General features: G+C 41.7%; 1 protein-coding gene across 2 annotated transcripts in view; it reads right to left on the bottom strand.

Moving 5' to 3' along the window:
* The window catches only part of EPS15 (epidermal growth factor receptor pathway substrate 15), a 64,440-nt gene extending 45,945 nt beyond the window's left edge, over positions 1-18,495 (bottom strand). For both annotated transcript variants that reach the window (XM_066623622.1, XM_066623623.1), the window contains exons 1-6: positions 18,361-18,495; positions 10,325-10,366; positions 7,002-7,091; positions 6,460-6,507; positions 5,178-5,273; positions 1,454-1,516 (exon numbers count right to left, since the gene is read on the bottom strand). In XM_066623622.1, coding sequence (XP_066479719.1) covers positions 1,454-1,516; positions 5,178-5,273; positions 6,460-6,507; positions 7,002-7,091; positions 10,325-10,366; positions 18,361-18,387 — 366 coding nt within the window. In that variant the 5' untranslated portion in view covers positions 18,388-18,495. The remainder of the gene's footprint in view (positions 1-1,453; positions 1,517-5,177; positions 5,274-6,459; positions 6,508-7,001; positions 7,092-10,324; positions 10,367-18,360) is intronic.
* Between the last annotated feature and the right edge of the window lie 5,781 nt (positions 18,496-24,276).

Below are 24,276 nucleotides of genomic sequence, written 5' to 3'. Positions count from 1 at the left end.
TGAAGAAGCTTTTATTATTCCCCTTAATGTTGCTGGCCATGTGTTCCTCAGTCTCGCTTGACCTCCCATATCACCCTCTTACATTTCTTTTGCCACAGTTTATGTTCCTTTTTATTCTCCTCATTAGGGCTAGACTTCCATTTATGGAAGGAAGCTTCCTTGCCCTTAACAGCCTCTCTAACTTGGCTCGTTAGCCATGCGGGCACCCCCCTGGATTTAGTGGAGCCCTTCTTTCTTTGTGGTATGCACCTCTGCTGGGCCTCTATTACTGTTGTTTTAAGCAGCCTCCATGCACTGTGGAGAGTGTGGGCTCTTTTTACCTTCCCTTTCAACCTCCTTCTAACCAGCCTCCTCATTTGAGGGAAGTCCGCCCGTCGGAAGTCAAGGGTTTTTGTGAGAGATTTGCCCGGTATTCTTCCCCCGACGTCCACGTCGAAACGGATCGCAGCATGATCACTGTTCCCCAACAGTTCCGTAACATTGACATCTCTAACCAGGAGCACGTGACCCAAGTAGCACAAAAGCTGTTGGGTGCCTTACTGAATTCATACATTAGGCTACAAAAAATCCATTTTTTTTAAAAGAAAAAAGTGCACAATGTCTGATGCTTCTCAGATATTATGCCTTGAGAGAGTGATAGAATGCTTGAAATATTAATGCAATTGGTTGGAAAACACCAAAGTGAATCATCAGAACACGGGACAGGTCTTCCCTGAAACAAAGGATTTTCCATTTGTTTTCACATGATCCATGGTATTGTTGCATGTCTACTGCCCATTTCTCATCACTTTGGATGCAGATCTTGGGGGAAATGAAATGAAATCTTATTCATCACAAGTAGTGACAATTCACCATTTTTGGTGTCATGATTCATGTACTAATATGAGGGCAGTGAGATAAAGGGACAAGGCCATTGAGGAATTTGAAGAACAAGGAGCCTGAACCGATCCTGAAGCAGAGGGTATCATGTGTGGAGAGCAAAGTATTTTAGCAAAGTATATACTAAGTATAGCAAATAAGAGCGAAATATCTTAGCAGCAGAGTTCCAGCAAACAGCCTGACGTGGAACAGTTATGGTCAGAGAGAAAAAATAATGAATGCGTGAACCAGAGCATCCACTGAAAGGTGGACAGGAAGCCACATTTCCACAATGTACCACTGAAAAAGGTAACTCCAGCAGAAACAAGAGAGAAAGGCTACCTAAACACTTTTCACTCATTGTAGATACTGACAACCAGAGAGACAGGTGCGCCTAACAACCCTCCCGCAACAGCCAGGAAAAGAAACCATAGCAGAGAATGTTAAGTTTCATTTTCTAAAGATGCACTAATGATAGCTGGGGTTGCTCTAAAATGGACATAGCAAGGAAAGAGGATAGAGAAAGAAGCCACCCTGAAAAGCTTAGTAGGCAGAAGTTCAAAAAGCTATGCCAACCATGTTTCAGTGTACTTACCTTTACAGCCCATGGGATGTCAGCTGGTGTTCCTCCAGGTAATAAAGGACTAGTGGAATCATTCTAGAGAAAAAGAGTAGAAAGGAAGAGAACTTTAAGAATTACCTGATTTTATCTTATTTGGAATGGCAACTGTCACTCAGTTCTAGTTACACTCAATTTTACTATTTGTTCCTACATTGTCAGCTCCCCCTAAAACAGCTTAGGTCAATATGAACAAATCATGACCTAACTCCTCTTAGCTTATTGCTGAAGTCTTTCAAGAATATGTGAGTAACACCTATTTCCAGGCAAGAAATGAACCAGAAATATTTTCTGAAGTGGAAAGATTCAGCCTACAATTATATTCATGGCATATGATAATTCCCAAACTACATGCCATGGCGCATCAGTGTGCTGCAAGAAATATAATTAAATAATTAATGGCTGCTGTGAGCATAAAGCTCCTACTCATAGAGGCAGCAGGCAATCAAAACACAATCTTTTGGAATTGCTTAACACTAGTTGTCATGTATATAGTAATACAATGTTAGCAAGACAACACAGGTTGCTTAATAGCAGTAGCATTTCCTTGCTATCTTTAAGCAAGTAAAATCTAATTTTGACTCAACCTTATAACCCCAAGTTGCAATCCTGCATCTTGATCAACCACTACCAATTGCATTTAGGAAGTGCAAGATTGCCTGCACAACTTGCCAGTAAAAGAGCTCCAGGAAAGATGCTATCCCTAGTGCAGTGTTCAAACACAAATTTAACCTGGGCACCTGTCATTGCTAAATCTGATTATATTATTTATATACTACTTTGCAACAAAGCTCAAATCAGTTTACACACTGTAAACAAATGAATGGTTTTCCTTGTCTTCTCTTTTTAAGTTTATTTCAAAATTAACCGACAAAACACAAACATAAAATGTCTAAATATAGCAACTATGAAGCAGTATATCATATTATATCTCTACCCTATCTATTCAAACTATATCATTCTGATGGAGATCTGATCTTTATTTCCCTATAATTAAGTTTCCACTATTCTTATTCCTCAAATCCATAAAACGTTCTCATTTTTTTCTTTTGTATGCAGAAAGTCAATGAGTGGTTTCCAAATTTCTACAAAAGATACAGATTTTTCTTTAATCAAGGTCTTCAGTTTGTCCATTTCTGCCAAGTCCAATATTTTTATCTAGCATTCTCCCACTGAGGTGGTTTTCTGAATGAATGAATCATTTTCTGTTCCAAAGGGTTTGCTGCTCCTGCTTAGATTCTTCTGATATAAAAAGATGCAGAAGAAAAGCCAGCAAACAATCTCTAGAACAGTGGTTCTCAAACTGTGGGTCAGGACCCACTTGGTTGGTTGTTTGTGATCCAATTTCTGGTGGGTCATGAGAAGCTGGCAGCAGCCATCTTGGAAGATGGCAAAAGACCTAGGTGGCACCATTTTGGAAGTGGGCAAAGCCTAGGCATTACCATTTTTTTAAGCTTCCCAGCACTGAGATGGAACTAAGAGCAGCTTGCACATGTGCAAAGAAAGCAGTGTGCCACTTTTCCACACAGAAAGCAGTGTGCCACACAGAAAGTGTGCTGCTGCCTTCCAGCTGGACCTTCCTCTGCACTTGGAGGCTTCCCTCAGGGGGGCCAATTGCGGAGTGCAGGCTTGGATTGCAGGCAAAGAAGGACCAGGCGAGACGTGGACAAGCAAGTCAGGCTTCTCCCCACCAACCTTTGTCAGCTTGGCTGCCTTGATGGGCTGCCTCGGGGTTGCAAGACAGAGCAGCTCCCCCCCACCCCCGCAGCTGAACTGGGCTGGAGAGTGTTGGGTGAGTAGAGGTAGACCCGTGTGATCTCCCCTCTTGTGAGCCTGCCTTGAAAGCAGCATCGCCTCTGCCACCACCCCACTGGCCACCGCCCCACTGCCGTTCTCTGCATCACACCTTCTCTCCCTCTCTGAAATCGCCTTGAAGCCACGATCCTTTCCTGCCCTAGCTAGCATGTCCCGTCTTTTTATCTTTGCTAGGGTGAGGGGGGAATCCCTGGTTGCCAAAAGAGTAGCCGGGGGGGAAGCACCCAGGGAGAGTGCTGCTCCCCCCAGCCACTTCGCTGCTGGGCACCCTTCCCCTCTTCTTACTTCTCTCTTAGGTTGCAATTCTGTCTACTCTTACCTGGGAGTAAGCCCCATTGCCAATAATGGGAGTCAATTCTGAGTAGACGTGCTTAGGCTTGGGGGAGATGTGGGGAAGCGTCCCTGCTTATCTTTCTTCTGAGGGGGATACTACTGTTTTTATTTCCTTCATTTACAAAAGCTCAAGCTACTTCTTGTATTGAGGTGCATGAGTAGGGTGTACTTGTTTCTGGCTAGTGCTGAGCACAGTATCAATAGCCACATCAATGTTTGTTAGTTTCAAGCGCAATACAAGAAGTAGCTTGAGATTTTGTACATAAAGACAGAAATAAAAACAGTAGTAAATAAATACAAATATTTTGTTCCAGATGTTGTTTTATTTTTTGCTTGATAGCAAGGGTAGCGAGGGCGGGGAGAATTGGAAGAAGCTTCTGAGCTGGAATACCATCTCTTGTCATTTACAGTTTGAGTTTCTAGACAAGAACCTCCTGCTTGATGACATCACTTCCAGCTCTGACATCACTGTGATGTCACTTCCTGTTTGATGATGTCATTTCTGGCTGTGACATCACTTCCGGTGGGCCCCAGACAGATTGTCATTCTCAGAAGTGGGTCCTGGGCTAAAAAAGGGTGAGAACTACTGCTCTAGAAAAGATGCTATGCTGAGGTGTAGAGGAAGAGTTGTGCTCTGTCCCTGCTAAGTGTAAGAGGAACATCACTTTAAGAGGTGCCTTCACTCAATTAACAGGGTAAATTTAACTAGCACTGGAATTTTGCCAATTCTTTGCTTGTGTATATGTATACAAGAGGAAATAAGCTTGCCTTCAAAATTCAAACCAGTTGGGATTTTGGAAATTATATGTTAAAGTGTTAAGTATTTTGGCATTTTTGGCTAAGTCAGAAGAGCTTTTTCTGAAAAAAAGGATTTAAGTAGTTATATGACTTCTCCTTGTCCAGATACCAGGGACCCACTTTAAAGATATTTAAAAAGAAAAAAAGCCAGGCAATTCCGTGGTGTCCAGCAAGGCTGCTCAGGTGTCTGCTCTGCTTAGCTCGGTGGCTCCTTCCACCCTCCTTCTGACAGGAACTTCCCTTTTCACCAAATACAAAGAGGAGACCACCTCCTCCAAGAGAACCTGGAAGTGATGACATGACAGCCCCTGGGTACACCTCTACCTGTATTTATCCCAGCAGCACTTGCCTGCCAAAAGAGCTGGAGTTTTCCCTGAATATTTATCCTTCTAAGACAGTAAGCTTCCTGGTCCTGTAAACCTCCCATAAGATAATCTAGGATGCCATCTCATCTTTTGCAAGGAGGCAAAACTTATGGATACTCAAAACCACCAACACACCAAGCTATACATTCAAACTAGACCAACCAGGCATTCAAAATCACCAGGGAGGATTTGGAATTTGCTACTTGGCTACTTGGCTTATCTTATGGCAAAAACTCATGGATAAAGAAACCCATGTGGGTCTTGCATCCAAACATGGGCTACATCCATGGGAAATGCCAGTTTCCAAATAGGTTTTTGCATGTTTGTTCTTAGACTTAGTGATAAGTTTTCAATCATACTTAAAGTGTTAGTTTAAAAGAAAGTCTTACAAATCTAGGAGGAGGAACAGGCAAGTTAAGACTACTCAGTGAAACATCCAATCCATTCTGTGCACAGGCTACAAGCCGTAAAGCCACAAAAAATTCCTAGAGAAAATGAAATTGAAATTAACATAGAACCATTTTGTTCTTAGAAGATGCAATTTTAGTCAAACAAGATTTCAACCAAATACAGAAGGAGACTTTTAAAATTTCTATTATACTCTTTTGTCGTTGGCATCCTTCAATCTCGAAAGACCATGGTATTGCGCTCTGAATAGTGGTTCTGGAACAGAGTGTTCTCTCCAGTGCGCGACGCCTGGGTAAAGTACATATGGAGGACAGACTGTTACCCATGCAGCAAATCCCCCCTCTCCACGTTGCTGAAATGGTCCAATGGAAAGGCAGAAGCCAATACGGTTGGTTCCAGCGGCGTCGCAGGAGTTGCCAGAACGTGACTGTGTTCAGCCATGAACTGCCTCAGGGACTCCGGCTCCAGATTTTGCCTCGAGGTTGACTCCTGAAGCCTTTTCCATAACTGGATGTAGCCACAAGGCAGTGGAGGTTTGGGATCAGAGTTTTCCTTCTCTCAGATGAGCTGCCTTCCCAGGCTGATGAGCCCCATCTACCCAGTGGCTGTTTAGTCGCCTCTTACGACAAGTACAGCCAAACTGAGGGCCTATTCTTATCCCCAGCCCCCAGGGGATTATACTCTTTACATTGCATATATTTATGTGAACTCTTGCTACAAGTGCTAGAAAATAAACCTGATTCATGGTTTTGGCATGTTTATCAGAGCATAGGAAGCATTCTTTAAAAGTACAGAGTGTTCTTAAAACCACAGAGCAGCTATATCTCATAAAGTCCACCACATTTTAAAGAATACTGTTCCAAAAATGTGTATGTACCACAAAGCAAAAACAGTTCCCTAAAAGTTTTTTTAAAACCCAGCATTATTTGTTAATGGAAGGGACACACAGAGGAAGTGAAAAAAGTATATTATGTTTGTTTACACATTCTTCTGTATGCTAATACCATTAGCAATATTGCACTTAATTTCCAAACAGTTAAGTTTCCATGACAGGTTGTTTTGTCCACAAATTGTCTTTCCAGAGTGATGCAATGGTCTCTGGTACACAGCTTTTTTCACTTATTTGGAAGATATTGTATAACACTAAACTGCTGCTTACCCTGAAGTCTAAGTCTTCAGTGCTACAGAAGCCAACTTTTTGCTGTTTCTTTTAACCTACACTTTTGCTAGGACATAGTTGTTTAAAGAAGAAAAGTATTTTACCTGCTTATTTAGGATACCTTTACCATCTGTATCAGCCAAGTCCCAAACCTAGGTGCAATTAAATAGAAACATGTAACGTAATGCCAAAACATTGCTGCCAAAAATATTTTTTTCTCCCACTTAAACATTAAAACATTCAATCCCAAATGTGTCTCCATATTATTTTAAGACATTAACAAGAAATGTTCTTTATTTTTTTCTTGTCTAATGCAATAGCCTGAAATTCAGTTGGACCCGAGATTTAGAATTGGCCGAAGAGAAAATAGATCTGTTACCATTCTTATAGCTCAATGATTTGAAACAAGTATACTGGTTCCAATATACTTCGTTTGAACCAGTATTTGAACCACTTTCAAGTATAGAGAGTGTTAACATACTTCCCCCCCAATACACAAAATATGAGTGCTCCACATATTTTCTTCTTCAGACATGCATTTCAAGCAGAGGCCCTAGGTTACCAATATGCCCTTTGAGAATAACTTCACACACAATACCAAGAATCAACCACTTTTGTCCTGCTATTTCACTGTACAAAGTAATACCTTCCCCAGTATCAAGTCTGTCAGTCCTGATTTTTTCAGAAAAACAGCTGCATCAGAAGCTAACACCCTTCCAGAGTTTCCAGGATCAACCTATGAAAGAGGGAAAAAAGATATAACCAGTGGTCTGTTTCACTGCAATAGACGTATTTGAAACTTCCCAAAATAAAAAGCAAGATGGTTCAGATGACCTAGCAAACCATGACTGTCCATTTCAAAGTTCTGGGTCCAATCTCAAGAAATTAAGTGGGGGGAGCATTTTGTTCAGAAGCACATTTTCAACCCTTTTCATCTTGCGGCACACTGGCAAGGCACTAAAATGGTCAAGGCACACCATCAGCTTTTTGACAATTGACAAGGCACACTGTGCTGTTAATGGGGGGCTCACATCCCCCAATGGTCCTATTGACAAATGACCCTCTCCCAAATTCCCGCAGCACACCTGGGGACCATTCACGGCACACCAGTGTGCCACGGCACAGTGGTTTAAAATGGCTGTTCTAACAAAGAAACAAAGGAGATACTGCAAGCCTGAAGTCTGCTCACATCTGTTTTGGGCCATCTAACATCTGCTGTGTGGAGCAATTTGCATAATTTGATGCACCGAAGTATCAAGGTCAGCTTCTCACATTTCTCAGGAGCAAGAATGACCAAGTGGTAAAAGGTAGACAAATCACTATAGTCTCAAGCAAACTGAAAAAACTCTAGATTTGAATGCCACATATGTGAAGTAAAGCACTAATTTAAGATATATAAATAGTTGGGAAACTGTATATTTTATTACTACAATAAGGAGGCACAAATGCAGTCCATGGACTTGAGACCTAACACTTCATTCTCTGCCACAAGGCAGAGGCAATGTTCATTACAGCACAGAAGGTAGAAGAAAACCTGCAACAGTAGTTTTATAGCATCGCTGAAGAGGCGCATTTCAGTAAGGGTATTCATTTATGCCCCATGTACTTCTCAAGGACTTGCAGCTTATACAAAATTTAACCAATCAACCACCAGGTGTTTATGGTTTGCTCAGAGACTCTATGGCATGGGTGCAATAGTTTTCTGAACCATGGGTTGAGCATTTTCACTCAGTTTAATGCTACTCAGTTTAATGTCACGCAGTTTAATGCTACTGTATATTCTTCACCATTAGCTGTAGAAGAATAAATTAAAGTTATTTGTTGGTGAAGGAAGTGTGTTCAGCATTACTTCCTATTCTTTATAATACCACTTAATGCCATGACAGTGAAAAATTACTAGGCAGTATTCAATATTTCTTTAAGAAAAAGCAGCTCACAAGCATGATTGTGTCAATTCCTGGTATGATTATTTTGGCCCATTCTAATTCAATTTCCAACTTACATTTGCAACAGAGACTGCTTTTGTGGATGATCTATACTAAGCCAGAAAAATGCACCCCTCTTGGTTCTGCTGGACCTTTCTGCAGCTTTAGATACCGTAAATCATGACAGCTGGTAGTTGGGTTAATCTGGCTACTGGCTAAGTTGTTTTTTAATTTCCATTTCTTAGAAACAATTTACTTGGCTTACTCTATGACTGATTTTATTATATTTATATTCATTAATTACTTTAAGTAGCCTTCAGCATTTGAAAGAACAGACAGGCAGGATATAAATTATGAAATACATCCTAGGCTGAATTTGGTCACTGAATAATTCTAAATGCCTTGTCTCAAATTAAGCCCATACTTTAATGTTAAAGCAAAAAGCATATAGAAGTTGTTTAAATTAGTAAAGCCAAAAAAAGATATTGCATGTATGTTTGGGTGAATTAGAATACTACCAGCACCAATGCAGATGCATTAGATACATTTTTAAATATAGTGTATTCTTTTATTACAGCGAGTTCATACCAGCACATTTGTATAAAGAAGTGCACTATACAAAGAATGAGGTCCATTTAAACATCAGCCAGGAAATTCCAAAGACAGGCAGACCATTTGAAATGCAACTTTAGTTTCAAATAACCAGTGCAATACTAATGATACTATGTTTTGCTAACTGGGTGAAAAGGCGCTTTCTCAACGGAGTTCCTTTTATAATTATCAGGGAAGAGTAACTGTCTGTACTCAACCCAGCAAAGTGCCTTTTCTAGGGACTACTTGCTGGTGTTCTTCTGCATCTTTTAAGCATTTTTGGAACAGGGAGCCATTTAGTTGTCAGATTTTCTCTGTAAACCACTTTGTGAACTTTTGTCAAAAGCAACATATAAATATTCTTTATTATTATTTCTAAAGGTTCCTTGAACTACAGAGAAATAATATACAATATTTCAAGTGACTTTTAAAGGCATTTTCATTCTGCAGTATCCCTAAAAGGAATACAAAATGCTATAAATCCTTTATTAGGATTAAATTACTGCATTAATAGCATTCTATTTTTAAAAAATACTGTTTAGTCATTCAGATTATACTAGATGGATGTCATCCACTTAAATACCATTCCTAAGGGATGTACACCTACTTGAAATTTAAAAAAAAAAACTTACCTACTACTGCAGAATATATCCTGTATCACTGAAATTAATATTCAATCAATATGTACTTTAGATAGATCTCAAATATGTCCTTTTTTTAAGTTGGGAAGTCCAAAAAACCTAATCAACTATCTTTAGGATCACAGCCAGTTCCAATCAGTTTCATAGCTAAGCATAAAGGCACTTCCATTTCACCAAGAATAGGAAGTAGGGATCCAGTGACTAGGTCTGCCAAAAATAAGAGCACTAGCCTTGTGGCAATACAGGCCATACAAATGGTTGTACTGGAAAAACTCAAGACACTCTTGCCTTCTATTATGTTACTGGTAACCGAGGCAAGAGACTTTAATTTCTAATACTTACAGATATGGCAAGTAAAATACTAATGTTGTCCAGGGTAGGAGATATAATATTCATTGCAAGTCTGCTTATACTGAAGTTGCTTTATAAGCAATTGAACAGTATCTGAATTTTATTCAAAATGCAACAGTTTAGACCAAGAAGCAGTTATAAAGAAGTATACTGTACGACTCTTATAATGGAATAAATGTATTATTGTTTGGTACAGGAGGTGGTTGGTATAAAACAATTAGCTGTTGCAATTGCCATCTATGACCAAGAGTTGCTTGTTTATATTCAAGTAAGTAATTACTGTATTTGTATCAAACCTGTATGGCATAAATGGAATTTGTTATATTGAAAAGCTAGTAAAATATCCTAAGAATCAGATTTATATCCAAAAGGAACAACTTATTCTTACATTTAATATTACCAGCTATAAACAGGAGGCTATTTTATTCAGAAATATAAGCAAAGAGAATAACTGTACTTGCCTGCCGATAGTACTTCTCATACACAGGATTTGCACTTGACAGCTACAAAGAGAAGAAAAGTGTCAATGTTTTTAAAATCAGCTTATGCATTACTAAGCATCAAAAACTATAACAAGGGAGAAGCTATTGGTTTTTTTCAATGTCACACATGATTAGATTTTTTAAATGGCGTTGGGAGTGCAGCCACTGAGAACATCTATAATTACAAGGAGCAATATATTGCAAGGTCTAAGTGGAAAGAGATCAATATTCAGGGGGATCCATTATATCTACAAGGAAGAAGCCTGCAAAGTAAGCTTTGTCTGTTTTATCCATAATTTCTCCCATCTGTCCACTGAAAGTTCATAACCCACATTTTTTGCCCACTGGATCATGCATTCTTTAACCTGTTCATCTTCTGTTTCAAACTTCAAAAGCAATTTATATATTTTAGATATTACCTGCTCATCTGATCTTAATTACTTTGAATGTTAACATTAAGGAAAATATATATAAGATGATCTATTGTTGGTATGTGACACCAAGTAAATTAGCCAAAATGTATGAAACTATGTCCAATAGTTGTTGGAAATGTAAGAAACAAGAGGGAACATTTTACCACATGTGGTGGACGTGTTCAAAAGTTAAAAAATATTGGTCACAAATTCATGCACAGATACAGTTGATCTTAAAAAAAAAAATACAATTGAAGGCAGAAGTATTTTTATTAGGTATGACAGATGAGTATGTGGAAAGAAAAAATGAAGTTTTATTTTTGTATATGATAAGCGCTGCCAGAATACTTTATGCTCAAAATTGGAAGACTATGAATATACCTTCGGTGGAGGAATGGTGGATAAGACTTATGGATTATGCGGAGATGGATAAATTAACAATTTTGCTTAGAAAATTTTCAACAGAAAACTTTTTGAAGAATTGGAGTCCAGTTATTGATTTTTTGAATCAGAGAGAGGATGGGGATTTGAGGTGTTTTGGATTTGAAGATTGATTTTGAAGTATTAGTGGTATAGATTAACATTTGTTAATGTTTGGACTGTATGTATTTGGATTATAAGTATGGGAATGTTTTGGCTTCGCTCGTGCTGCTTTATTAGAATTTTGTTTATGTATGTATTTGTTTTTCTATTTTATGTTTATTATAGTTAAATAAATAAATAAATAAATGACATACAAGGAAGAAGCCTGCAACAGGTTTGCAAACTGTATGCCTTGAACTTGTACAAGGACTTACTTCTTCAGATGGACAATGTAGATATGACCCTGAAAACTCTCATCACAGTACATTTGCAAGTCTTTAAAACATCACTAGATTGATTTTGTCCCACTAGCTCTGTCTGGAACTTGCTAAAATTCAAGACTTGGTAGCTTGATGTGAAGCATCTGGTTATCCTGGTGTTTTGAATGCAGTCCTTAAATTAGATCAATCATTGGTCTGGCATGGAATTCAAATAAAAGGTTTGTTAAATTCATTCTTAACAGATGCAAGCTTGCTGTTTGACCTGGTTCTGTGCATGTTTCCTCTATATTCATTCCAATGGGACTTAATGTAAGAGAATTTCCTGATGCCTGGAGCATCAGTCCTGGCTTCAACCAGTGGAATATTATGACTCACATTAAGGCTACAACAGAATGTTGTTACTCCAAAACACTGCCAGTGTCTGATCTAAAGAGATTCATAGCAGACAAAGTGTATAGTATACACCTTCAGGTCATATCCCAACATGTGTTATATTTGCCAATACTTTATACCAGGGGTCTCCAAACATTTTGGCCAGAGGGCCACATGAAATATCTGGCACAGTGCTGAGGGCCTGAAGAAAATTTAAATAAGAGATGCAACTTAGATGAATGAATAAATGAATGAGTGGGCTCATTCACTCAGCCTCTCTGGCCTTCAGAACACCCTCCAGATGCAATCAGAGCACAGCTCTGGTCATGTTCAGTCAAGTGGGCCAGAGGCTTTCAGGGGACAAGAGGCTGGCTGCGGGCCGGATAGAGGCTAGCTGCGGACTGCATCTGGCCCCCGGGCCGGGGTTTGGAGGCCCCCTGTTTTATACACATTGCACTTGAGATAAGAGCACCATTAACTAAGGTGTTAAGGGGGACAATACCACAATAAAAGGATTCCACTGACATAAACCAAGTGAGTTGCTTTACTTCCAGATTTCAATCCCTAGTGTTGAGAAACTGTGACAGCCATTTCAATCTGTGAACTATTATATTATTTATTTAAGGCATTATTTTAATGCACTAGAGACTATGTTGCACTTGTGCCTTAAATTATGGAATTAAGACAATTAATAATTACTCTTAAAATGCAATCAGAAGAACCAGAAAATGCTGTCGTCTGGAAAGGCACTCAGTACATCTGCAACAGATATTTATTCTCTTGCAGAACTGATGGGAGGGAGAAACAGCTCTGCTGATTTTGCACCAGAGTTGGTGAGCACAGTACTGAGTAGCAAGGAGCTGCAGTCCCTCATCCCCACTCTCTGAGGCTTTAACAAGTGAACTATGCTTTTAAACTGTGAGCAACAACAAACGTAAATATTCATTTGTTCATGCCACAATTTTTTTTAGTACAATACATTTGTAAGGTATCACAAACTGCTCTGGGATGGGAGGAGGGACTATAGCTATCAGGCAGTCATCGCTGCACAGTCAGTCAGTTGTATCTCAGGTTGTACTCTGTAAGCAGACCAGTACGGGGAAGAAAACTATGTTTGCCTCACTAGAAGAACATGCTTCAGTAACTGCTGTTTTAGCAATGCCTGTATGCTTCTTTCAGTATAGCTAATAGAATGCAACCAGTTCATTCCTCTGGCTAACTTATACAAAAACTGCTAGAATTTCAGCACCAAGCCACTAGTTTCGCTAACAGAAGCTCTCAAATAAATGTGCATGTATAATATATATGACAGAGAGATGGATTTCAATTCAGAAGACCTGTTACCTGAAGGAAACCAGAGATCTTTGAAACATGGAAAGTACCGACTTCTGTGGCATCTGGCTAAAGCAGCATTTCTCAATGTTTGTCCACCGCAGTAACTGGTAATGACATCACCAGTAACTTCTGTACTGGGAGGTCAGAAGCAGTGCAACAAACACCGGTAAGAGGCTCAGGGTAGATGGGAGGGCTTTTTCAAATGCACAAAAAGTGCACGCTAGATCTCTGCTAGCTAAGCCTCCTAACACTGCTTGTAATGTTGCATTGCTCATCTTACTGCAAGGCAGCAGGGGTCTGGGGCACCCAACATGTACCACCAGATACCACCTCAAGTATCACTAGTGGCATGAGTACCACTGGTTGAGAAATGCTGGGCTAAAGAGTTTGAAATAGTAAAGAGATACTTGCTGCATTCATTAAGCAGTCTTAACATTGAATAAACCTGCAGTGCTGGCTGAAACTGGGAGAGGAAAATCTTTAAAAGACATACAGTGACAAGCACAAGAATCAGTAAATGAAAGCAGACAAAACAGATGCATTTTCTTCTATCACTAGAAGGCTTTCCAGGCTTCGAGAAAGGAATCAGAATGTCAAAGTTTAAAAGGGTTGAGTAAAATAAGAACTCATCATATTTACTCAAGACTAGTCCTCTAAGACTTAACATGCTGAAGTTCTTTGATTTTTACCATGAACAGAAGACACACACATAGCCAATCAATCTTCCAAATAGGATGGTATATTAAGAACTACCATCCTGGAGATCACGTAGGGGAGTTAACATAGCAGGCTGAACTTTCCTGCTTGGGAAAGCACCAGGAGACTTAAACCCGGCTGCTGTTGACAGCTTGCAGCCAAGGACTTCCCTGGATCAAAGGGATAACAAGAGATTACCTACAACTCTTCGGAGGTTGCGCCTTTTGCAGGGGCATCTCTGGTGAAGGTTGGGGAACCCCTCTTTAGTTTGAGTGATGGAAGAGAAGAACAGACATATAGCTTGGGTCTTCAGTGGTGAGACAAAGCCTGACCGTTCATCAACATTAACAGTTACTTCTAGATTTGGAGGCTGGACACAACACGACAAACACCTGCAAGAAGCTCAGGGTGAACTTTTTTGGGATGGCTTTTTAGAGCACAAGAAAGGCACAAGCTGAGCTCTGCCAGCCAAGCCTCCTATTGCTGCTTGTCATGTAGCATTGCTGATCTTGCAGCCAGACAGCAGGAGTCTGGGGGTCCTGCAGGAACCACTGGACACCACCTCAAGTACCACTAGTTGAGAAACACTGGTCTATATATAAGCATGCCTTGTATACAAGCATGCCTCACAGCCTTGCAGCAAACATGCAGAGATGCCATTTGTGAGTAGTGGCACTTCTACATGGGATCAGCACACATGGCCATTGTGATTTGCACAACTGCTATAGCACAAGGATAGTCAAGGCAGTTGTACGACCGTGAACCAGCATGTATAGCACACTACAATCTGATCAGAAACTAATTTGTTAAAGAATTTTAGAATTCTATCAGTGTGATGCATTATTTTTCTTATATATGAGTTTCCTGCTCCTTCCACCCCAATACTACCTTTGGAGAGAATCTGCATAATACAGGAAAACATTTTACAAATGAGCTGTTCTTCTAACAGCCACAAGAGCCTCTTAAATTTGAGTGTTGCCAGGATTTAGTTATAGTTATACAGAGTCATGTATGACAACCAATACTAGGAACAGAAACTAATTTTTCAAAACTACTTTTCAAGTTCATGGTCATCTCTCCCTTGCGTATAGCAGTTATTAATTTCTTATCTCAAGGCAACTATAGCAATACAATCCTTTTGCTAACAAAAACACTATTACAGTCAAATCTATTGTTACTTTTGAACAGGAAACATTTTGGCTCATACCCTGAACCTACACCTCTCTGAATGCGCTAAGTAATCTTTCCATTCAGCAAATATGCAAGCTCTTTAAATCAGCCTTTCCAATTTAATATTTGAACACCAATGAGAAACCTTTCAAGTTCTACTTGCACTGGCAAAAGACCTCATTTATGATATCAGTAAGCTTCTCCCACATTTCTTTGTTTGGATGCAGACAATACAGAATTCTGAAGTAACAAATCTGGAACAAAGCGTACTCAAAATTTTGGGAGCATTTTTAAAACCAAAACTTTAAAAACGACATGTACAGCCCATTAGTTCATCCAGTTCATGGTTCACAAACCAGTCACAAACATTTGTAACAGATTCCTGAACTTTGATTATGGCTTCACAGTTTGAACTGCAAGACCAACTCCCTGATCACTATATTACCCACCTGATACCATACTTCATGGTCTGCTCAGTCACCTTGCCTTCTAGGCTCAGATCCTCTGAACTCATTGCAAGAGCACATGTGTCAGACTCCATTCTAATTTACCCATACTGGTTCTCGTGTGCCCCTTTCTCCACTGAGCACTCATCACTACAAGAGCATGGGCCATTTACAAGAATGATGAAGACATCATGACGGAGGTAGTGAAAGGTAAACCAAAAGGCACCCATGTTCACTTCCTTTAGGGTTGTTGAGTACAAACCCCACAAGTATTCAGGGGCTATTAAGCTGCCCTCAGTTCAGTCCAGTGAGAGATTTTTCTCTTCTCACATTTACATGTCACAGTGGGCAGCAGCACTTGAAATGCTGATAGTGTTCCTAGTGGCCAGCGCCTGCAAGCCACCATTTGTCCCTCTCTAGAATACTTCAGGAAAAGTGATTTCCTACTTTATCTGGGTGAAATGAAAAGGGGGTGACCAGTAAGACCCATGCATCAAAGAATACTGTCAGCACTTCAAGCACCACTTAAGTCAATACTGTCTACACAGACAGTAAAAAGTTAACAGAAGGTAGTGTAAAAAGTTAACAAAAAACATCCCACTGCTTTCAACATCATGACCAGGTTAGCAATATGTTTGCAGGCTAGAAAATATTGTGGGCTTAATTACAGAGCTGGTCAGATCATGGTATAACACAGTGGTTCTCAAACACTTTGGGAAAGTTTGAGAGCCAGTAAGTCTTTGCGGGGGGAGGAGGCCACAGGGGCCGGGGGGGGGGGAGGCAGCCGCGTAATCTCCAGGATCGCGCTGCTCAGGGGACTGCAGGGGCTTGGGTGCACTTACCCAAGTTTCCTGCAGCCTCCCTGGGGTGCGGGGAGCCTGGCACGACTTCTGGCAGGGAAAGTGGATGCAGAGCGATCGCGCTCCACTTCCACTTTAGCATCAACAAGAACACCAACACGCACTTTGTGTATTCATGAGCAAGAATGTGTATTCATACACACTCATGAACAAACAAGGTGGGTACATCATGATGTCTAAGCTAACTGTTGATATGTACAATACTAGTTAATATAGAACATAACTAAAACTCAGTATATCCTATTCTAAAAATTAAGGATACTTTCATGTGTCAGCTGCATTGAAAACTTGTTACATGGGACTAATTTTTCTATATGTACCCTTTATATGAAAAGCAAAGGGTTTTTTCTTTCAGAATTCTGTTGCACATTACCACCCAACTTTAACCTATGTTAAAATTAATTCTAGCTGCTACTATATTATATACTATATACTATATAATATATACTATATACTATATAACGTATACTATATTACAGGAAACTGGGGAAATAAGCTATTTGCCAGTTGCCAACAAAAGCTGAGTTTTGAGATTCATTCAACTATATCCAGGAAATTTCTTTTAAAATATCACCCATAGAAACACAGAAGTGAACACAACATAACTTTGGGCCCCATAGGAAATAAAGATATGATAAGAAGAAATAACAGATCCCAGGTTGGATGGTGTCTTTAGCTTTTATTTTGTCATGTCCTATGTTTTTCTTGGATGTCCTACATTTTGGGACACCTTGCCTTCTTTTGAGGTTATGACATCTAGTCACCTTGCACAGGAGGGAAGGGGGTAAGATGGAGTGAAGTGAAAGAGAATGAAGAATCATCGCAAACATATCAGAAAGGAACCCAGGTGACCAAATATTATAACCGCAAACTCTTTTTCAAGAGTCTGCTTTGTCAAGCACCCCAAGATAGAGGACATCCAAGAAAAATGTCAGAGCTGACAAAATAAAAGCTAAAAACACTTGTATATTGATTTCATGTGGTGAATTTTAACACTATATTACTTATTCTAAAATTTAGAAGTATATCTGCTTGACAAAGCTTTTTATCTATCTAAATATAAAAGATACAGAACATCCATGAAAAATGTAGGATCTGACAAAACAAAAGCTCATATATTGATTTCATTCAGTGGACATTAACACTATATTACTTATTAAATTTAAAACTATATTCAATCTATATATGCTTTGTCAAGCACCCCAAGATACAGGACATACAAGAAAAATGTAGGACCTGACAAAATAAAAGCTAAAAACACTCATATATTGATTTCATGAGGTTAGTTTTAACACTATATTACTAACTATTAAATTTAAAGCTGTATTACATATACTATTAGCATATTATATATATACTTTATTATCAGTTGCAGGTTATGTGCTGCTCACAGGGAAGAGGAGGACGTTTTAGTTCTTTTCCATGACAGGAGGCTAAAAAGAGGACATGTCCTGGAAAAAGAGGACAGTGGTCACCCCGAGGGTGACAGAGATTAGAGGTCTGGGGGTACCCTGAGGAGAGCTGCAGCCCTCCAGCAGAGGCATTGGGGGCTTGCAAGGGCACACACAGGGAGCAGGGAAGGCAGGACCCCCAGAGAAGTGGAAAGGACTTGAGGGGGGGCAAAGGCGGAGGAGGAGGAAAGACTGGAAGAAGCAGCGGACGAGCGAGCCGAGGTTTGGCCCAGAGGCTCAGTTCGAGGGAGCAGAGGCTGGGGGGGGGGGGGCCACGAAGGCAGGAAATCCAATGGGGGACTGGGAGGGGGCGCGCTGAGGGGGCAGCAGCCAGGAGGGAGCGGGGGAGGCTGGAAGGTCGAGAGGCGGCGCTGGGGCAGCCCGCCACTCCTCGCAAGGGGAGGCCGAGGCGGCGCCCGACACCCTCGCCAGGCCTGGGCAGCGGGGGACCCCAGACAGCCGCGACTACCTGTGTCAGGGAGAAGTGAGCGGCCATGCTGCTTCCATCATGCACCGACCGCGCGCACGGGGGGAAAGGCACCCAGGAAGGTCGCGCCGCCCTCCGCGCTTCCTCCCCTCACTCTCTCTCCCCAACTTCAGCAACTTCCCGAGCCGCCCCGGCCAGGCCCCGCCCCGCCCCGCACGCCCCACCCATCAGGCCGCCCGGCAGCCATGCAGCAAAACCCGGAGCTGGAGCTCTCCGGACCGGAGCCACTTCAGCACTGCAGACTGGCCCGGGCGGTGAGGCGGTCGATGGCTCGGCTGTTCCGAAAACCAGCGCTGGATTCTCGTGGGAGGCGGACCTGACCGTCTTCCTCTGGGACAGGGGTCTCTAAACTTTTCGGCCGAAGGGCCGCATAAAATATCTGGCAAAGGGCTGGAAAAATAATTAAATATAAAATTTAAGTAAATATATTAGAGATGGAACTCAGATGAATGAATGAATGAATGGGCTCAAATGTCAAGGATTCTCCAAGGACCAACACAGTCCAAGAAATAAAGCACACACTTAAATGGACCCCCACTCCCCCACCCCACAAGCACAACTCTGGTTGTGTTTGGTCAACTGGGCCAGAGGCTCTCAGGAAAGCACTGACATAAGGGGTTAGGATTGCACCCTTAAGTACTCCATGCATTGTGGACAGAGCAGCCGCACTGCAACTAGGCCAGACTACCAAAGCCATGGAAACTCTGTCAAGATCCAGAATCTGCTACACTCTGCCAGCTAGAGCAGGGTTGTCAAACTCATTTCATACAGAGGGCCGAAGTTACCATTCAGGGCTCCAGCTGAGGGCCGGAAGTGATATTAAGCAGCAAGTGACATCATTAAGCAGCTAACGGCCAGAAATCAGACTTTGTTCTCATATAGAAACTCATTAACTGCAAGTGACAGAAGAGAAAATACGCAAATCTTGATCATATTTCAAAGTTTGGGAAAGCCCAATTTTCATTTGGGCTGCTGTTTCAGCGGTAACACTTCAGCAGCTGAGAGCCTGAGGGCCAGATAAAAAGCTTCTGGGGGCCACATCTGGCCCCCGGGCCTTATGTTTGACATCCCTGAGCTAGAGTCTGCAAGACAAGTTTGGTTTTCAAGTCTGGTTTGGATTTACTAGGCTAAATGGATTATGACGTCAAGCCCAGTCTGGCTGACAACCAATCAGCGAAAGGAATTGAGGGCATTTCATGGTTTCTGATTGGGTCTCACACTTTAAGGCATCCCAGTGGGCAGTGAGCTCTAAAAGGTAAACAAAGTTGCCAGTTGGAATTTGGATTTGGTAGAAAAGGAATTAAGTCAGTTAGAGGTTGAAAGAGAAGATGTTTCAGACCTCATTGATAAATTAAAGATCAATGTCACTGGGCCCTGATGGCATTCACCCAAGAGTTATTAAGGAATTAAAGAATGAAGTTGCTGATCTCTTGACTAAAATATGCAACTTGTCCCTCAGAACGGCCACGGTGCCAGAAGATTGGAGGATAGCAAATGTCACACCGAACTTTAAAAAGGGAAAGAGGGGGGACCCGGGAAACTATAGGCCGGTCAGCCTAACATCTATACCGGGTAAGATGGTGGAATGCCTCATCAAAGATAGAATCACAAAACACATAGACAAACAGGCCTTGCTGAGGGAGAATCAGCATGGCTTCTGTAAGGGTAAGTCTTGCCTCACAAACCTTTTAGAATTCTTTGAAAAGGTCAACAGGCATGTGGATGAGGGAGAACCCATGGACATGATATATCTGGACTTTCAGAAGGCGTTCAACACAGTCCCTCACCAAAGGCTACTGAAAAAACTCCACAGTCAGGGAATTAGAGGACAGGTCCTCTCCTGGATTGAGACCTGGTTGAAGACCAGGAAACAGAGAGTGGGTGTCAATGGGCAATTTTCACAATGGAGAGAGGTGAAAAGCGGTGTGCCCCAAGGATCTGTCCTGGGACCGGTGCTTTTCAACCTCTTCATAAATGACCTGGAGACAGGGTTGAGCAGTGAGGTGGCTAAGTTTGCAGACGACCCCAAACTTTTCTGAGTGGTGAAGACCAGACGTGATTGTGAGGAGCTCCAAAAGAATCTCTTCAAACTGGCAGAATGGACAGCAAAATGGCAGATGCGTTTCAATGTCAGTAAGTGTAAAGTCATGCACATTGGGGCAAAAATCAAAACTTCACATATAGGCTAATGGGTTCTGAGCTGTCTGTGACAAATCAGGAGAGAGATCTTGGGGTGGTGGTGGACAGGTCGATGAAAGTGTCGACCCAATGTGCAGTGGCAGTTAAGAAGGCCAATTCTATGCTTGGGATCATTAGAAAAGTTATTGAGAACAAAATGGCTAATATTATAATGCCGTTGTACAAATCGATGGTAAGGCCACACCTGGAGTATTGTTTCCAGTTCTGGTCGCCACATCTCAAAAAGGACATAGTGGAAATGGAAAAGGTGCAAAAGAGAGCAACTAAGATGATTACTGGGCTGGGGCACCTTCCTTATGAGGAAAGGCTATGGCGTTTGGGCCTCTTCAGCTTAGAAAAGAGGCGCCTGAGGGGGGACATGATTGAGACATACAAAATTATGCATGGGAAGGATAAAGTGGATAGAGAGATGCTCTTTACACTCTCACATAACACCGGAACCAGGGGACATGCACTAAAATTGAGTGTTGGGAGGGTTAGGACAGGCAAAAGAAAATATTTCTTTACTCAGTGTGTGTTTGGTCTGTGGAACTCCTTGCCGCAGGATGTGGTGACGGCATCTGGCCTGGATGCCTTTAAAAGGGGATTGGACAAGTTTCTGGAGGAAAAATCCAATACAGGTTACAAGCCATGACGTGTATGTGCAACCTCCTGATTTTAGAAATGGTCTATGTCAGAATGCCAATGCAAGGGAGAGCACCAGAATGCAGGTCTCTTGTTATCTGGTGTGCTCCCTGGGGCATTTGGTGGGCCGCTGTGAGATACAGGAAGCTGGACTAGATGGGCCGATGGTCTGATCCAGTGGGTCTGTTCTTATGTTCTTAAGAAGCTTTTATTATACCCATTAATGTTGCTGGCCATACATTCCTCAAAATCTTTCTTGGCCACTCATATCACCTTCTTAAATTTCTTTTGCCACAGTTTATGTTCCTTTTTATTTTTGTCATTAGGGCAAGTTTTCCATTTACTGAAGGAAGCTTCTTTACCCTTTACAGCTTCTCTAACTCTGCTCATTAGCCATGCTGGCATCCTCCTTCTTCCTTTGTCATATACACTTTTGCTGGGCCTCTATTACCATTGTTTTAAACAGCCTCCACGCACTCTGAAGAGATTGGACTCTTTTTACCTTCCCTTTCAACTTCTCTCTTAACTAGTCTTCTCATTTAAGGGAATTCCACCCTTTGGAAGTCAAGGGTTTTTGTGTCAGGTTTGCTTGGCACTCTCCCCCCGAAACAGACTGTAGCAGGATCCTCAATGGTTCAGTAATATTTACATCCCTAACCAGATCCTAAGTACCACACAATGTTAATCCAGAGTCGCCTGTCCTTTGGTGGACTCCATGACTATTTTAGGGGCCCAATCCTATCCAACTTTCCAGCACTGATGCAACTGGGCCAATGGGGCATGCTTTGCATCTTGCAGTGGGAGAGGTGCAGTAAAAGGAGGACATGATTGAGATGTTAAGGGTTTATCTTAACTTTACTTAACTTGATGTTAAGGGTTTGTTTCCTTCCCTTGGTCAAATCTTGTTGATAATTTGCTGTCTGTTTCATTGTTATTATTTTTATAGGTGGAAAATATCGTAACGGGGTCTATTTTGTCCAAGATTTAAACATGGCAGGAGGTCTGGTCTAGAGGGTATAGCCTCCGTTTGCCTGAAGATAACATCAGAGGGTCCCCAGTTCGAGGACACCGGCAGCTCCCTGAACAGCTGAGAATGGCGAGACCTTGAAGCAGCTGACAAGCCAAGCTGAGTGATTCCACCTGCTTTTGCTGGGAGCAAGAAGCGTCTTGGCTGCCCTCCATGTGAGATATGGAGTTGTTTGCCAGCCCGCGTGGGAGAACTGGAGGCCAGAAGTGTAACCAAACCAGGAAGATCCATTCTGAAATGTTGTTGGTTCTTGAAAGAGAGAACCTCTATGATTGTAAAAATCCCCTTGAGGGATTTAGAAATGCCTGCCTATGTAAACCGCCTTGGATAAAGTCAGAGGAGTAATCCGATGACCAGAAAGGCGGTATATAAATACCTAGTTATTATTATTATGTATGCAGACTATCAGTTCAGCATACCAGATCAATTGGGACAGAAATATATGTACCTTGCGTGGGTTCTAGTAGGAGATAGCTGTCAAGGTGAACTTGGGTTAATGCATCCTAAACCCAAAAATGTTCTAGATCCAGCTGTTTTATATGAGTACGACAGACAATTTAATTTGTCCCTCAGAATTTGTAATTTTTCAAAATGACCAATCGTTTGCAAGTCATCTGATAACATTTCATAAATAAAGTTGTTCCCAAACTTTTTTGTCTGGTGGTTCCCTTGATGTACTGGGCCATTGGCCATGGATCCCCATTAAGGCTACAATCCTATTAACTGTATAGGGTGGTGGGTTTTTCGTCAGGATCTCGCAACTCCCCTGGCTGGTTTCTGTGGCTCCTAGGGGTTTGGGAACCACTTCCCTAAGGTTTGTCATTGCATCACTCCTTACTCAGTAATTTAGCATTGTCCTAGACCACTCCCACTGACCAGTCTTGGCCACTCAAAGTCATGGGTAGACTTCCACATCAAAACTCACCCACCTATCCCTAGTGGAGGCCAGGACCACTGGCTGTTTGAAGCTTAGATGTGGTCTCCATCTCAAGATACTCTGGGTAAGGCCAGGTCTACCCGATATTCGAAGCAACACAGGCACACCCTTATTGCTAGCACTTGGGGCAGACCACCCCAATCCCACTCTTGATATGCCACTGCTGCAAGCTTAATGCCCCACTGTACAAAAGTCTGTTCCTTTTTTCTAAGGAGATTCTCACATTTGGAAATTTAGAATTCTGTGGGTGCAATCCTAACTTGAACTGGAACAGGCAAGCCAGGAGGCTTGCACTGTATCCAGCGCAGGATTGTGGCCAGCAGCAGCTTAGCCAGAGGCAAGGGGAAACTTTTCCCCTCACCTCTGGGTAAGGGCCACTTGTGCCTATGGGTCTCCTCAGACTTGTACCACCTCCTGAGGTGCCAGCCCCGCCTCCTGCTCCCCGCCCGCCCATTACCCTCCCTCCCCCCACCCAGGAACACTCCCTCCTCCTCCCCGCCCCCACCCACAACTACCTTTTGTCCTTACATCGGAGCCGACACAAAGAGCTGGGGGCAAGCTGGTGCAGAGGCTTCCGTCAGCCACCACAAGCCGGTGCTTCTCAGAGTGCCGGCCTGGCTTCCCCCTGAGGAGGTGCAAATGTGCTTTACGGCATGTTTGTGACCCTCCCAGGCTGGCCCAAGTCCCAGTTAGGATTGCGCCCTGTGTGTCACATGGCAGACTTTAATGTTTTCATGCTTCATCCCACTGGTACATTAGTCTGGACATGGAGGACTGTGATACATCAATGGAAGTCTAGGGCCAATATAGTATTAAGTATTTTTACTATTTTGGGGTACAGCATTATAATTCTATATGAGAGGATTCTAATTTACATAAAGTAATGAAAGTCATGAGTACAAATCTTTTATTAAACAAATTAATTTTTAAAAACATAATGGACTTTATTCATTCATTTAAAAAATATTCATTTCAAAATCTTACATGAAAATCTAGACACTTGCCTAAAAGTGTATTTTTAGGAAGAAATAATGCAATCATAGTAGCCTTAATTAAAATAACTGTACTGCCCTTTAAAACCCTCATGAAAGAAAATATAAATAATGTGTTC

This window comes from Tiliqua scincoides, chromosome 4 (genome assembly GCF_035046505.1).
Source record: "Tiliqua scincoides isolate rTilSci1 chromosome 4, rTilSci1.hap2, whole genome shotgun sequence".
Taxonomy (NCBI): domain Eukaryota; kingdom Metazoa; phylum Chordata; class Lepidosauria; order Squamata; family Scincidae; genus Tiliqua; species Tiliqua scincoides.
This window is presented reverse-complemented; position numbering and strand designations above follow the sequence as displayed.